Source organism: Coccinella septempunctata, chromosome 2, assembly GCF_907165205.1.
Source record: "Coccinella septempunctata chromosome 2, icCocSept1.1, whole genome shotgun sequence".
NCBI classification, from domain to species: domain Eukaryota; kingdom Metazoa; phylum Arthropoda; class Insecta; order Coleoptera; family Coccinellidae; genus Coccinella; species Coccinella septempunctata.
The window spans coordinates 30,039,867-30,057,490 of record NC_058190.1 but is presented as its reverse complement, the minus strand read 5'-3'; the positions used below and the strand labels follow the sequence as shown (position 1 = coordinate 30,057,490).

The 17,624-nt window shown below is 35.3% G+C and overlaps 2 protein-coding genes and 1 non-coding gene across 3 annotated transcripts in view; 1 reads left to right on the top strand and 2 right to left on the bottom strand.

Moving 5' to 3' along the window:
- Positions 1 to 536: 536 nt before the first annotated feature.
- Positions 537 to 2,503, bottom strand: LOC123306769 (protein AATF). Its single transcript, XM_044888906.1, has 2 exons — positions 2,177 to 2,503; positions 537 to 1,655 (listed from the first exon to the last, which is right to left on the bottom strand). Exons 1-2 carry the CDS (start codon positions 2,442 to 2,444, stop codon positions 550 to 552), a joined length of 1,374 nt encoding a protein of 457 aa, XP_044744841.1. The 5' UTR covers positions 2,445 to 2,503; the 3' UTR covers positions 537 to 549.
- Positions 2,504 to 10,021: 7,518 nt separating this feature from the next.
- Positions 10,022 to 17,624, top strand: part of LOC123308507 (gonadotropin-releasing hormone II receptor) — a 169,691-nt gene continuing 162,088 nt past the window's right edge. The window contains exon 1 of the mRNA XM_044891190.1: positions 10,022 to 10,219. The gene's annotated coding sequence lies outside the window, so the exon portion shown is untranslated. The remainder of the gene's footprint in view (positions 10,220 to 17,624) is intronic.
- Trnag-gcc lies at positions 12,243 to 12,313 on the bottom strand. Its single transcript has one exon. It is a non-coding gene; the product is annotated as a tRNA-Gly (tRNA).

Sequence of the window (17,624 nt, the reverse complement as noted above, 5' to 3'; positions counted from 1 at the left end):
TGACACTGTATGGTCTGTATGTCTATCAGGTGTTATTATTCATGCAAAAACATCCAAATTATTTTGATGCTTATAGAACTACAATCAAAACAAGACATGCTGAACCTCTTCTCTATCTTCACCACTCGCTTTCTTTAACAGAGAAGTCCCCTTTATACATGGGAATCAAGTTGTTTAACGCTCTTCCAAGAGAACTCAAGTTGATAACTAGCTGCAATATGTTCAAGAAGAGTTAACACACCCTGTTGATGGAATGCGAGCCCTATAATTGGCAAGAATTTTTTGCCTTTTGTAAAACATTTGAGTAATGTATTTTTATTTGACTAATTCAATTTTTATTATTTGTAGTAATTATTTGAATTAAATATATATTTTTATTATTATCTCTATTAATTAATAATTGTTGAAAATATAAATCTCAGAATTGTTTCTAGATAAAGTTTAAACAATAAAGCCTTTTTTTTTTGGGAATTTTATAATAAATCGGATGGAGATGTCAAGCAGGTTTGATGTCACAAGAAATAAAGCAAGTGATATATAAATAAAAATTTATTTATGATTTGAAGTGGGTTTTTGGAATATTGATCTGTATATCTCTCTTTTAGCATCTTCTGTAGTAAAACTTATATCTTGAGTTGGACCAAGGTTCACCATTTTGGAATGCGCACCAAATCTTAGTTTACGTCCCTTTGTTGCTCTGGTATCAATTTTCCTTTTCATTTTACTTCTCACGTTTTGTAATGCAACCCATCTGGCACTCAACTGTAATGGGTCAGTTATGTCTGATGTCTTAAATTCCACAAGTTCTCTTAACTGTTGGTGGTAGAAATCCTCATCATCATAAATATTCACATTATATTGTTCTTCTTCTTCTTTTTCAGTTTCACCAATTATTCGAAAATCTGATCTTTTCAACTGAGTTTTTTTCAATAATTTTGATTTATCCATTAAAATATGATCAATCTGATCCACAATTGTATGTGAATTGGATTCCGTATGTTTAATCCTAGTCTTATCATACCATTTTTCAATAATTTTATTTCGGTATATCCTATAAACTTCATGAGATTCTGATAAACCTTTACCATAATCTTGAATTCTAGCACGCTTAATTTCAGGTTCGTCTTCAGAGTCTACCTCACTTGAAATTTCTTCATCGTCTTCATTCTCCTTTTTTTCATGTTTTTTTGATAATAACTTCATTGTTTCAGGATATTTACTCAACAATAAAGTTTGAAGATTCGTCATTTTTTCTAAAAGATTCATCACACTTTTCTTTGTTTGTGACAATTTGATCATGTTTTCTTCATTTGATTTATTGAAAATTTCTTTGAATTTTTCTCCAACAGGCATTTTATTGCTTGCTGATAAAGCCTTTTTTGATTTGATACGTATCTCTAGTAAACTTTCCCAAATACTCAATTGATTTCTAACACTCTGTCCTTTATTGTCTTCATATTTTGAAGATGACTCCGTGAAATGTTTGAAATTATCATCATCTTCACCACTACTTGCACCAGAGGCATTCGAAATATCACTTCCTTCTTCGATTTCACTTTCATCGCAACTTTCCTCATCCAAATTATCTCCATCTGAATCTTCCTCTTCACATATATTTTCTTCACTGCCACTGTGATCGACTTCCTCAGTCACCTCTGAAATTTTGTAAAATAATTTTGAACAATCATAACATGGGTTGACACATATAGAAATCTATTTGGTGTGACTATGAGTGAGATAATATGTGTTGACTGTAGATGGAGGAAAGAGAAGATACCACATTGCGCAGCTACAAAGGAGAACTTTCTGTGACCAATATCAACATGTTTTTGTGTACGTTTACCCTGATCCAAACAAAATACTCTTTTTCAGCATTTTTGCCACAAATTACACAATTTCCAGGCATGTCGGAAAATATGATAATGAACATTCAAATATTGAAGAAAACGTAAACAGAAATGGAGTAGATGCACAGTAGATAGTAAACATAAACATAAAGATGTTGGACACACTTTTTCTTGTTGTTAACGTTATCTTCCTCTATCTACGGGGTTGATACAGAAATATATTTGATGTAAATATGGATGAGATGAGTCAAAGCTATGTAACACATATTCGATATAATTTCCTCTTGTTGAATGGTCAATTTCGATATATTCAAGTGAAATATTATTACCTTCCAGCTCATCGTCAGAATCTGAATCTCTTAAATGCTTTCGAGTGCTTATTTCTCCTGCATATTTTTCATCTGCTGTTTCTAAAAGATCAACGTTTTGTGCCCTAATTTTGCTTCGTTCATGTATCTCGTCCTGATCACTATCTTCACTATCTGCGGTTAAGACTTTTGCAGTTGTATCGTCTAACTCATCATCTTCATCAAATTCCTGAGGTACAGAATTCAAAAGACTTGCAATATTTGCAGATAAGGATTTTGGTTTTTTCATTGTAACTTATAACAATTAACTTTTTGGTATTTAACTTAAAGAAAAGGTTAATTTACCCCATAACCACAGAACACAAATAACCATAACCATAACCTATTTGCCTTTGAGCATAGAAAGCTTTTGACTTTGAGCATAGACCAAAAAGTTATGAGTTATTATCACAGAATCGTAATAACGTTTAATTTTTCTTTTTTAATACGATATCAATCGTAGACCTGATAATACAGTAACCTACATAATATTATAATTAATAAGGAAAGATAATAATACCAATAATACCGAAGAAACATTCACGAGATTTGAAGAAGCTAACGAAAATCTCTACATGCAGGCAATACTGCTGGAGCAGTGGCTGCTTCAGGGGGGATAGGAGGGGTTTGTAATAAATATAAAAATTCTCACCTAAGAAGGGTTTAATACATATAGCAGATAGAAAATATTTAAATTGGCTATGCTTTACGAATGAGATGTCGAATGTAAAAGCAACGCTGTTTTTTTTTAGAAAGAAATTGGTCTTTATTTCTCAGGGGCGGATGGGCTACCTTGAACCGGCCCGGGAATTTTCTTCCAGACCGGCCCACTTCAAGAACGAAAAAAGTACTTTTAAGGTGGGGGTTCAATGGAGTAGCTAGCATGAGTTACCATGAAAAAAAAATTTTGATGAGCAGCCCCTAAAGACATCCCTAAAGATGGCACCAAAAACAATTTTCAAATGTTTTTTTACAATTCAGAAAAATGTCAAAAAATTGAGCAGACATTTTGTGGGAGCGAGAAGGCGATGAAAAAATTGACCCATGTTCCCATATAATTGCAAGGGATAATAAAGAACACCTCTAAAATCGTTTCCGAGAATTTTTTTTTCTTATTCAAACAATACTTTCGAGAAATTCATTTTTGATTTCCTGCTTTAAGTTAAAGTTTTCACCTTGTTGGCGGATACCATGCAGACATTATAGGGAAACACCAAAAAATTGGTATATAGAACAACTACTCAATTTGTTTTTGTACCTTTTCTGGTTTCTGAGAAGAAAATTAAACATTTCTTTTCATATGCTTTCTTCAGGAAGCTGTATATAAACATGGGCTGCTCAAAAAACAAAAATATATGAAAGACCCACTGTTTTTCGACTATAAATCGACCCTTAAATTAACTACTTCTTTACAATCTGCAGATTGTAAAGAAGTAGTTAATGCATGCATTATGTTAGTTTTGTATTTATTTCAATCCATTTTATTCCAAAAAACTCTGAGTAAATAAATCAACGAAAAATGTATCTATGCTGTCTATAGGTATGGTTGAAAAAATGAAAATTTTCAAATTTTCTCACATTTGACATCAAGTATTTTTTGAACCATACACAACATGGATGCATAGTTTCGATTTCAAACCTATAGCGATCAAGCTTCTGTCAAATAATATTAAATAAAGTAATAAAGTAAAGTTTGGTAGAGTGATATTAAAAACAGAGGTTTGATATCACATAACTAAACTTTACTTTCACACCCCGTGCCCCATGGACTGGCAACTTAAAACATTCGTATAAGGCAAGTTCAGCATAATAATCATACAATCATGTGTAGAGTTTTTTGCAACTTCTGTATTTCATTACGTTTCAAGCCACCCTGTTCATGCCAGTTGTTCAGGAATAATTTATTTTTATCAATATTATTTTCAAAACTTATTGAAACATATATTTATTGGTAGTTTTCCCAACATTCATTTCGAATTGGTTTTCAATATTTGTAAAAATAAAAATATCGACGTCAAATATGTTCCGCCGAAGACAAAAAAATGGTACGAACTGACCAGCCCTCGGGCCCAACAATCGACCGGCCCACCCTCTTATTTCTATAAGTTATAAAAACAGACAAAATGTTCAATGTTAATGAAAAACACTTTTAAAATTGAAAAACTTCTCTCAAATGATTCTTGTGTAACTGGCAAAACCAAAACATACTGACAAATAACAAATAATATATAGATAAATGAGGGAAAGCTTTTTGATACATATTACCTATATTTCAATATAATCAAACAACAACAGTATACACAGTTTTTACAAGAATTTTCTCTACCCTCAGCGCATATATACTCCTTTGACGACCTTTGATCTTTGATTTTGAAACTCATTCTCAAAATTTACCCCTCGTTATTTGATTTGACAATAAGCCGGCATCAGCCCAAGATAATAAATTCTTTACCGATTTTTCAAACCGTTCAAAAATCTCGCTGTAGCTGTTTCAATTCATTAATATTAGTTATTAGTTCTAATCATGACAGAAGCTTTCAATATATATATAGGTACCTTCAGCCTGAAAAAATTTCAAGAGAGTGTACCAGTTAACAAACTATATTTTCATGAAAACTTGAGAAATAAAAATTGTTTCGTGCTCCAGAAGTCTTTAGATTTTCAGCAGTTAAACGAATGTTAGAGTTCATTATTTTTAGAAATGAAGTCTAGGGTCTCAAAAGCATCTAAATATAAAAGAGAGTCGTCAAAAATTTTCACCAACTCATGTTCCTTTGACCACCATCTGTTTGCTCAGTGTTACTAAATTTTATTATATACTGTCTTCAGGAATAGAAGACCATATTTATTCATGCGTCAATAGTAGAGTCATTCGGGGCTACTGATGTATGCAGTTTTGCAAACCATACTCTATTTCAAATGTTCAAGATAGAAAAATTAATTAATTTATAGGATAGAGCATTTTCTGATCTATGAAAAAAATCAAAAAGTAAACAAACGTTTTTTTCCCCGCAAAAAAAGTTGAGTAGGGAAATTCGGAATGCTTTCACATGCCCCGTATTGCGGGTAAGCGTGCGCACCCTCACGGGATAAGTGAACGCATGTGCGGTAAGTAAACGCATTGCTTAGTGAACCACACAAACCATAGTGTCTCTGATACAAACAATACAAATGACAAAATAATGGCATCAAAAAGTTACAACATCAGAAAAATGCTACTTATTGTCAATACAAAAGCTCCTTTTTACAAGCTGGATGTGCAGTCCTCGTAAAGTTTATCAGCCACATAGTCCAGATAGCTACAAAGAAGATTGGTGACTGCTATTTATATTTCTTCAGAATTAGGCTCTTGTCACTCTGATTTTGCTCATTCACTTCACTCGTCACACTCGAAACAGCAGTGCAACCACGATCGATCGACAATCTATCGACAACTTATCGATGTCGAATTCGATGAGGCGTTGTCGGCAATCTAATTACACCCGACAGTTTTCATGTTAACAAGATGTTCATACAGAGAATACTGATCATCTTTGGTACAAATTTTCAACTATTCGACTTAAAGATAAGGCAGGAAAAAAGGGGAAAAACGGGAATCGGGATTATTGTCGAGTCGTGCGCTTGTGGTACGTGGGCACTGTGGGCAGGTTACTTTCAACCCTACGCTTTCCCGCAGCGAATAACACGTTTGTGAACATCATTGCAGTATACGCACCCACTTTGAACTCTTCTGACAACTTAAAGAACACTTTCCACGAAACACTCCATCGAGTGTGTAGCATCCTACATTAAGTAAAATCCCAAAACGGGAACGAATTATTCTCCTTGGAGACTTCAACGCCAGAGAGGGCAGATGTCAAGACTAAGAACTGTGGCCGGGAATAATAGGGAAACGCGGCACAGACAGCATCAATTCGAACGGAGAACGTCTGGACTGATTATAGCCTGGTAATCTCGAGAATTAAAATCTCAATGCTCCCATAATACCAACGCAAGCCAAAGTATCTTAGAGAGCGCCTTCAAATCTCCAAACTACAAAACCCTTCTAAAAAAAAAGATTCTCAGCTGCCGTCAAAGATAGCCTAACAAAACCGGATTATAACGGCGACATTGAGAGTCATTGGGCCCGCTTCAAGTCATCTGTTACAAATACAGCGAAAGAAATACTGGGCACAGAACGCTCCCAAAAATCCCCAGACGGGTTCGCCGACAGCGAAACTCATATCGCACCTCTTTTGGAGGCAAAACACAAAGCGATGAAAACGGCAATTAACAAGCCTGGCGATGTTGCAGCCCAAAAGAGTCTTATAAACATAAAACGCGAGGTCCGTCAAGAAATAAGAAAAATCAAGGACAGCTGGTGGAAAGAAAAAGCTTTGGAAATACAAGCCGATTACCATGATTACAGGCGTTTTTTCGAAGCTATTAAAACTGTTTATGGTCCAAGCAGAAAAGCTAACTTTCATATAAGAGATGCTCATGGAGCTATACTAACTGATGATAGACTCATCACTGACCTCAAGACTCTATGATTTATCCATTTTAGACCAGCCCACGTACGACAAGCTCACGACAAACGCACGACTCGACAATAATCCCATTCTTTCTCTTTATTCCTGCCTTATCTTTAGGTCGAATAGTTGAAAATTTGTACCAAAGATGATCAGTATTCTCTGTATGAACATCTTGTTAACATGAAAACTGTCGGGTGTAATTAGATTGCCGACAACGCCTCATCGAATTCGACATCGATAAGTTATCGATAGATTGTCGATCGATCGTGGTACCACTGCTGCTCCCCTCGTATAGTCCGATGACATCGCTTGAGGACGAAATTTCAATGTCGGAAATTCTATTCTTAGAAAAGCTTTTACCCGAGTCCCAGTGCGGCTTTCGACCAAATCGAGGTACGGTGGACCTAATTTTCACACTGCGACAACTGCAAGAGATGGCCCGTGAACAACAATCAAGGATCTATACAGCCTACATCGATTTAAGTGATATATAAGGCCTTCGACTCGGTGAATCGGAGAGCGCTATGGAAATTATGGGATGCCTTGGTGTACCCGAAAAATTCTTAGCAGTGTGTAAAAGCCTTCATACCAACAACACCGCTAGAATACAGCATAATGGCTTTACAACCGACCATTTCTTAACCAACTCTGGAATAAAACAAGGCTGCGTATTAGCGCCTTTACTGTTCAATATTTTCGCCATAGCTGTCTCGATAATTGCTGACATGAGTATGCCTGTAAGTGGTGTTGAAATACGATTCAGATTTGATGGAGGCCTATTTAACCTGAAGCGCCTCAGAGCAAAAACCCATTCAAAGTTTATCACGGCACTTCAATATGCAGACGACTGCGCACTTATTGCTAGCAGCCCAGAGGATCTACAGATAATGCTGGGGACCTATAAACATATATACGAAGCTTTAGGCCTTAGACTCAATATCTACAAAACCAAAATCCTAGTAAGTCCGCCAGAAAGCCTCCAAACACATCTCAGCATGGAGAATGAAACTCTGGAACAGGTCGAGCAGTTCAAATACTTGGGAAGCTTCATAAATACTAGGGCTAACCTAGACACGGAAATACACAACCGTATAAATTCGGCATCACGGGCATTCTGGAAGCTAAAGGTCAGAGTGTTTCAAAATCACGACAGCTGTTTACCAAGCTGTCGTCCACCAACGCTTCTTTACGGAAGCGAAAGCTGGACGCCCTACACTCGACATAGTAGAGAGCACAGAACACGAATATACATAGAGGTAGATACATTAAACAGCTTGAACAAACGCAACAACGTCATCATCTAAGACAGATAATGCACATCAGATGGTTCCACAAAGTTTCGAATGCAGAAGTCTTGCAACGCGCGAGTTGTACAACAATTGAGGCTCAATTGAGGACCCGTCTCAGATGGAGCGGCCACATTCTGAGGATGCAAAGACTCCCCAAAATAGCTCTGTACGGCGAATTAACAGAGGGAGCCCGGAAATCAGTAGGCCAGTATAAGCGGTTATTTAAGGATACACTCATAGACATATAGACATGGACTGTGCCTTCCCTTTCTATCTATGCATGAAATACGGTCAAAAAAACTGACAGAGAGAAACGCACGTCGGGAATGCAGTTGTCTCTTTCTAGAATATTGATTGGTCCACACTCACCTCTATGTGAACAAAAAAGAGAAGGTAAATGCCCGACCATCATTTCTCTCTTTCTATAAAAAAAGCCAATTTCATGATGACATTGCTCCGTCCATGTCTCTATGTCTATGGATACACTACATCAATCCCTAAAATCAGTTAATGCCAATCATAACTGGGAATAACTAGCGTTAGACAGGTCACAGTGGAGGTCTATGGTGCACAGTTATAATGGAGACTCGAGAAGAATACAGCGGCGTCCAGATCTGGTTGGTGGCTATCCATGCCCGGAGTGTGGAAGGATCTGTAGGTCACGGTTGGGTCTCTTCAGTCACAGGAGGGCACAGTCGCAATTAGCCCTAAGGAATTATAAGTCTGTTTTTTTTTACGTCTTTTTGTAGATTTATTCCCGACAATGAATGACTTTCAAACTCAATAATCAACTTAATACTCAATGCTTTCAAGTTTTATCATCAGGCTTTTAGATTTTAGGATTGGCTAATAACAATAAAAATGCGTTGGGACACAGTTAGAAACAAAAGTTTTATTTCGGATATCCTTTCCTTTTCCCTGCACACTATTCTTAACTGCTCAACAGATTGCTTTTCTGCAATTGAAAATATGTGAAATTCATAGAAAAATCCATTGTTTTAATAATGAAATTGCAAATATTACAATGGTTTTCACTTTCGTCGACAAGATGACAGCACTTTAGGAATGTCTTTTTTCAATTTCTGCAGATTTCGAATTGTAGCCAATAGCGAGACTTTTCGAGAAATTTTTTATGTAGATATTCCTTGATAAAAATTATTTCACCTCGGAAAGTGAATGACATGAATAAACATTTTCCTATTTTTTTTTTCTGTTTCACAAATAAAAATATTTCTGGCTTTTCGAGATGAGGAACTGATTCTATTGAATTATAATCAAAACCCCATATTAAATAAAGGTTTCTGATGTAAGGTATAAGTACCTTTTCGATTTTTGAACTGAAACGGTGTAGACCCCTCTTAAGTTCAGTCGGCTTTAAGATAAAAGAAACTAACATTAGCGTACCATCGAAGATAAACCTAAATTTAGCTGGCTAATCTTAAGTTTATGTTCACACCTTACTTTAGCCGTAATATATACATATACTAAAAAAATCATTTGTAGGAGGATTAAGGGTTTTATTTCATTATAATGAGTATATAAGTATATTTCATTCGTATGTATTTATTGAAACCATTATAAAAACAAACTCGTCTTTATAAAGTAACACCTTACTGTCCTTACTCCCTAGTTATAAATAATTGAGAAAGATTACATAGGTCCGAACTTCAGAGAGTTATATCTTTCCACAATAGTTGGGAAAGGAATAAACGTAATAAAATTTGGAATAAAGGATAGTGAACGAACAGTTTGAAACAAATAGAAGAAAATTAACGGACGTAACCTTTGAGAAGAAATCTTTCAGAAAGTTACGTCCGTTAGTTTTCTTCTATTTGTACTAAAATTTGTTTCACCTTCAGGATGCTGCAGTAACAAAAGTTTTACTTCTTCTAGGCCCACTCCTAGATAAGATCTCGACAACACATTTACTATTCCTAAATAAATAATAAATAATTGAACCCGTCCGCTAAATCTTGACCTTTTTGTTTGAACCAATTCCTGGAGCATCTTTATCAAGTAGTCCGCGTTACACTTTGTTCGAGTAAAGTGATCTTACAAATTCTAGATAAACATAATATACATGCGTGTTATTTCGGCGAGTCGACCATACAGGAATTTGTTATTTTGATAAGGGAAAGACTTTTGAGGTGACAGTTTCTTATAATGAGAAAGTAGCCATTGGAAAGAACGCATCAGGCAGTCGCATGAGGGTAGTGGTTCAGGTGTGTGTTTTCTGATTTAAAGATTTTTTTAGTACCTACATAGGTAGTTATAATAAAATATTTGGGACGCTTTGAACAGATGGGAGGAGTGCTTTGTAAAAAATATGCTGCAGTGACCTCTTCATCTGATTGCAAGTTGTTTATATTTACTATGCTTCAAATTTCAATATTTCACATTTCACCGTTTTCACCTGACTGGTTACTCAGCGTCAGACTTTAATTAAAATAATTCTTCGTTGTTTAGAATCTGACCTGTACTTTGGGGGAGTCCATGTCTCCAGACCCCCAAATTTGTATTTTTCACTTTTTTTTGACGCTTTAAGTCACCTCTTGCAAGGTGACGAAAATACATTGTCAGTTTGGAGGGCCGTAGAGTCATTCGGGGCAACTGTATGCACAATTGCCTTTCAAATCATACTCTGTTTCAAATATTGAAGCTAGGGAAATTAAAACATATTCATAGGATAGAGCACTATAAAAAAGTACCAAAAGTAACAACAAACATAAACGATTTCTTCCTGCAAAATACAATTGAATAGAGAAATTCGGAATGCATTCACATGACATGCGGGTAAGCGAACGCATGTTCGGATAAGTGAACGTACTGCTTAATGAACCACACAAAGAATACAAATAACAAAATAATGTCATGAAATTGTAACAATATTAGGAAAATGCTGCTTATTGTCAACACAAATGCGCCTTTTCACAAGCATTGCATTGTTCGTGCTACGGGAGTACAAACCACGAGTGTGGTAATGTGAAGTGTTACTTGATCCATTCTTCTGTTGACGACTAATATAATAATTTTTTTGAACAAAAATGACAATAGTGGGTAATACGGTTCTTTCTTTCTTGAAATAGAAGGCTTTTTTTTTGCTTCTATGAATATTTTCGTATTGTCTCTTTTTCTTCTCGATATCTTTTATCCTCTTCTTAGCAGAATCAGTTAGGAACAAAGCTGTTAGAACCTTTCCTTTGCTCGTTTTCTTTTCTTCTTCTATGCGCTTTTTTCTTCCAGATGTTTCTTACAGAGACTATCTGTAATGATTTGTTATTTCATGACATCTTGTCTGCACGTTTTTTTCTTCTACTTATCTGGCTAACTGCTGAATTTTGGTTTGAGATATGCTCAGCAGGTCTAAACATTTTCTCAGTGCAGGATTCATAAATGGGGGTCCTGTAACATTGATCTGGCTGATACGGCGGTAGCTAGGCCCCTGTGATCGAGGCTACTTCAACGATCTGATCGAAAGTATGCAAAATGAAGGCTAAGGTTGGTGTTCAAGGCAATACTCTTTACCTACTGAACTTGATTTTTGAAATTTTTTGATTGAACTAATTTTTTACTACAAATACTAAATATAAATTTTCACTAGAAACTGCGAAGGACTTAAGGAGATGATTCCTCGATGAAAATAAGCAGGGGTAGTTCCTATAAATTATTTTTGAAATCAACCTGCCTTCCAAGATACAAAAAAATTACTACCCCTGCTTATTTTCAAAGAGGAATCATCTCCATAAGTCCTTCGCATTTGTTTACAGACACCCTGTATATTCGTTATTTACTTTTTCGTAGAAAAATGGTCTAACCGATCAATTTTATCTTTAAATTACGCAACCCTCCCTTATCACTCCTATACGAGGAATGGAGGGTAGTTGAGTCTTTTTGAGTGGCACCCAACTTTTCATCAACCCTTTCTTATTATAGGGATGAAATGGTTGAAAATATTGAATTTGAATTTCTTTAATATTATTCTTGTTTAAAGCCCGTTTGTAACAGCCGAGAATTCTCTACCAAATTTTTTCAAGAAAACGGCAGAGATTATTTTGTATGCAACTGAACAGTGAATTTTACCGAAAGTGCGTATGTAACGGCTTTGAGTATTCAACCCTCAATACTCAAGGGTAACGGTAAAGAATTCACGAAGCATGAATTTTCGAGTGAATATTCTAGTGAATGTTGTAAACGGGCTTAACACAAGTTTCTGCACACGGTGAAAGGGTACCATTACAAAACAACTGCATCGGCCGGGAATCGAACCCGGGCCGCCCGCGTGGCAGGCGAGCATTCTACCACTGAACCACCGATGCTTATTAATAATACCACTGAATATTACCTTTTATCACTATACAAGGTTAAAACTATTTAAAGGCGGACTATAGGAATATCGAAAATCAAGCCCATTTCTGTCCATCGATTATGGACGACGCTGATAAAACTATAACGTCCAGTTTCATAATCAAATTTAAAGTCATTTTAATGCTTAAAGCTTCCTCTAGTGTCATTTTTAGTAGGGTAAAGCCCGTTTGCAAGGGCCAGTGGCGGATTAACCTAACTGAGGGCCCTAAGCGCAAGACAAATCTGGGGCCCCTACTAAGAAAACAATGTAGGATACAGACATATCTTATGTAAATACATACCGAGGGCTGTTTTTTTCAATTGTCTATGAAGTGAGTTAGGCTACGTTTTACTTATATCTTTATTTCAATACGAACAAAAATAAAGATATTCAATCATTTTAGCAGTGTTTTCTACCGGCCATGAAGCTGTCATGAGAAAAGGTTGCATTATTTGCTTCATTAATTGATGGTACACTCACTTTATAGACAAGAATAATCGTGCTGGGGTTGTCACGTACAGAATTTTCATTTTCTCCTTCCTTCTCCTTCAACTGCATTTCGGTACTCCCTGGGTTCCAATTTTCATTTCCCTGTTTTGAAACAGAGTTAGATTCAGCAGCAGGCACTAAAAATGAAGATGAGAAATTCTTCTGCTCCTCTCGTTGTCTCCGTTTTCTTCGCTTTTCAGCCCATGATTCATACTTTATATTCATATTCACTCTCACTCACACACTCAAAAATGTTAAAAAATATGAGAAAAAGTTCGGGGATTTTTCGGAGAGGGCTATAGTTGGAGGCCCCAAACGGATAAGAAAGCAGGGTCGGGTGGAGAACAATTCTTATGATCTGTAATGAAATTCTGACAAAAATTTTTTTGGTCTGACGGAAACGGATATTTTTCGGAGAGCCGGGGGGGTCCCCCTTTAGTTGGGGGCCCTAAGCGCGCGCTTAGTGCGCTTCTGGGATAATCCGCCACTGGCAAAGGCCGAGAATTCTCTAGAAAATTTACTCCAGAATTCATGCGCCGTGAAATCTTTACCGTTACATACACACTTTCGTAGAATTCTCTGTTCAGTTGCATACAAAATAATTTCTGCCGTTTTCTTACCAAAATTTGGTAGAGAATTCTTCAGAGAATTTTAACACTGATAATTTGATTCGAAAATATGCCCCATTTGAGGAGGTCTTTTGACTGTCTTGAAATAAATAAATCAGTATATAAAAGAATATGACCCGCATCTTCGACATTTATTCCTGACGAAAAATGCTCTTTGCAGCATCTTCCTTCAACAAATACTTCGCGAGATATTGCAGGTCCGGCAGGTTGAAAAGTTACATATATTTTGGCAAGAAATTAATTCAAGCGTGAGTCCCCACCACTCGTCAATATAAAGCAGCCCATACACGTAGCCAAAGATTATTATTATAGATATAGATATATAGATTATAATCTTTGAGATATAACTCTATAATCTTTGCACGTAGCGTTTGTTTATATTGAGAACTTGGAGCCTCTACAACTCTGGAGTTTCATCGGATCTAGTGGCACATACGCCGAGTCTTTTGAGACAGACAAAGAAATTAAACCTTTGAAGTACACAGTGTATGGCATGGCATGTATTCTACTCTGTAATCTGTGGTGTATGGCCACCTTTGGTGAGGGATAGCGCGTGTGTCGTCGTGTTTAAATTAAACTGTCGGTGCGAATGTTTATGAATTTGCTGTTTATGTAATTATATGTATTTTTTGTGGTATTGTTGGAAAGTTGCAATCGCTATTTTTTTCAGGTTGATATGTGCTTTTTATTTGGGTTCAGTTTACTTCTTCAAGTAGGTCTGTCGTCTGCGAAAGAGTCAAATCAATAAAATTGACGAAAAGGGAGTTCTTCGTTTTAGAATACGAAAATCATATTTCTCAAGAAGTACGAGAGTCGTTAAAAGAACTGTTGTATATATTATATTAAAGTGATTACAAAAAAGATGTTGCATCTGGATCTGATTAGTCACCCCCTTCACATTATTCAATTTTTTTCGTGTCTTAATACATTGAAGAAAGAGCGAGTTTAGCCAGTAATTATCATTTTGAATGGACGTATACCTACACTGGTACACAGGATAAGATGAGGATGTGATAAATCTTCTTCGAAGACAAACATTCCACCCACATCTTCCAATTTCTATATATTAGGACCATTTCTCACTATGGATATGATGGATGCAATTATCGCAAACGAAATCTCTAGAATAATTCTAGCTATGAATAGGTAAATGTAAGTAGTTCATATTCAACCAACGTCATTTCTAATAATATAAAATCCTATAGGTATAACTCTTCCTTTGTCCCTTGCCTTGAGTCTTAAACTCTTGACTGTCATATTCTTCCATAATATTCCTATCGTTCCACATGAAGGGCTTCTGCAATGTCATCCAAACGAACTGAAGCATCCTCTTAAATTCAATGTTGAAACCAGAGGTCGGCTTTTTGTTGTTAGGTTTTCATACCGAATAAGGTTGGAATATTCATTTTGTAGGTATCTCCAAGCTCCAACAGTAAAATCAGTAGTACGGAAAAAATTATTACTGGGATATGCATTTTTGAGTTATTACATAATATGCGATTATCTATGTAAAAAATTTATTAAATTCCTTTTATTATTCAGTGAAGATATGAATCGAACAATGACGAAACAGATGAATCGCATAAATTATATGCATTAGGTTCCTATGTCCGTACCGTATATCATTGAGTATTAAATAATATAAAAATAATAATATTAAAAGTATTAAATAATGGGTTTAATACTCATAATGATTATATAAACCACAGCCGCCTATAGAGTAGGTACTTTAGGTGGCTGTGTATAAACATCGAGTATTAAACCCTCATATTCAATGGTATAATCTAACTGTAAAGGTGTGATTTTTCGTGCTTTTCCTAGTTTAATATGGATAGTGTTGCAGTTTCTTTATACAGGGTTGAACATAAGTCTAGAACCAATGAAAAAATGAAAACTATGAAACCCGTCAATAGATTTTTATTTACCGTCATTGTCTTTGGAAAATCCAATAACATATACCATGTGTGGGCTCGTTTCAAAGCTGAAGTGCTTTCTCAATTCTTTATTATCCATCTAATGATGCTAGCGAAAAAATGTTCAAACATATCTTCACCCATGTGAAAATGATGTAATTTGTAGTTTTAACATATCAGTCGTTAAAATTATGTGAAGGAACTATAATTTCTTCACAAAAATTTTTTAACCCAATTAATTTTATTATGCTCCGAACTTATGAAATTTGTATCTTTGAATGATTGAATTCAAGGGTTCATCGGTTCATGCTTTGTAGTATTTTTTACAGCAGATGATAGATGGTTGAACTGCAAAAATTTCTCAAACGAGAGTATTTTGTAATGGATGAGAATAAAATTTTTACTCGTTTTTGATTCTCATAATTGTAATGCCAAATCTTACGCAAATTCACTTTTGAGGCGCGTAGTTGTAAATTTTAACCGATAAATAGAAGTTTTCATAATAGATCATCTGAAACGATACATGATTTGGAGTAAATTTCAACATTATTCAATTCCATTATATTTGGATTCACCAGTTTATCGTTGAATGAATAATTTAACTGATAAGAGAATTCAGTCAAAACAAGTATAGAAGAATCTAAAATCCAAAAATAACCTTCATTCAATGGTTTCACAACAGTAATTGGAAAGGAATTACCTAGACAGTTTCTATAGTAAGTGCTGAAGTATCGATATAGACATAGACGATATAAGACAGATACCTACTATAGGTATGTATGTAAAAATGTTAATATCATGATCCAACATCAGAAAATGAGAAAATAGAACATTTCAGGTTGTTGTTTTCGCTTTGAACACAATTATTGAAAATTCGCAAGGTCATAGAAACAGTAACCTCAGGGATACTCATCTGAAGATGAACAATCATCAGGAAATCAAGTTGTAAGTATCAATTCTTCTCCTAACCTCTCACGAGTCTCATGTCCCACAATAAGGAGGTATAATCTGGAACTATAAAAATATAGGTACATTTAGTGGTGAAAATATATATTTTTCTGGCAGTATAAAATTGTCTCAATTAATTGCAATAGTGTTGGACGTTATCCATATATCCTTATCATTCTTCCAAACGCTCAGAAGTTCAAGAAATTTTTTTTATCACCCACACTGTGCACAGTTCAGCTTATTATATTATATTTATCTTCATTATATTTCTCCAGCAATGATTTATGTCCCTCGGAATACGTCGTAAAATAGCAGAGAGTAGATTAGATGGAATGTGCTACGATCATGTTGAAGAGGCGATATTCTCATAAATAAATGTTATATTACTGATATTTCCTTTGAAAGATACGAGAAGAGATGCATGAAATTAAAGGATGATAAAAAATTTAATGAGCAATAATTCCGAGAGAAATTCTTTTTCTTTAGTTAGGGCATTTATTGAAAGTGATTTTAATTAATCATTATCGTATAAAGAGCAAGCTACAAGAAATAGAATTGAAGCTTTTACAGCAACAACTTCCTGAAATAGGGATGAAAGGAGAACTGTTTCTGAGGAATTCTACATAAGGAGAAATTTCTTTTCTCGACCCTCAACTATCCTAAGGTCGAGGTAAGTTGTTACAAATACTAAAGTGAGTTGTGACACCCATGTATTTGGTCTATTAGGTGAACAACAAAATGAACCATTATAATGGAAATGAATCCAGAACGACTGTTAAATTAATTGCTCCAGGAATGATATCTTCGTGTATTCTTTTGGCTTAATGGAACAAAAAGCAAAAATAAACTTCAATTTAGCTGCCGATGATTCGTCACATTTTTTGACATCTTCACAGGCTAAAATCAAGAACAAGAGACACAGAGAAAAAAGGAATCAATAACAGAAATAAACAACAAAAATAGACTAATAAAAACTGAGGAACTACAATGATTAACAACAGAAACCAACATCGGCGAAGAAATGTTCAAGTTATAGCTAGAATAACAAGAAAAAAGTGATTTCATAAAATGGCGATATTTCCTTAGCAACGCATTGTAACCGTAATGTTGTAAAGACGGCCGAGGTGTTGACTTAATAATCCACTCAGCGAACAAGCATCACAAATAACTTTATAAAGACCTCCACTATTCCCAGATTCTTTTTCAAAAAAATTCTTGGCTGTCCACACCCTGTACAACAAGAAGAGGTTTGAGAAAAAATTACCCTGTGCCAGCGGAATCGGAATATAAGTGAATGATAAGG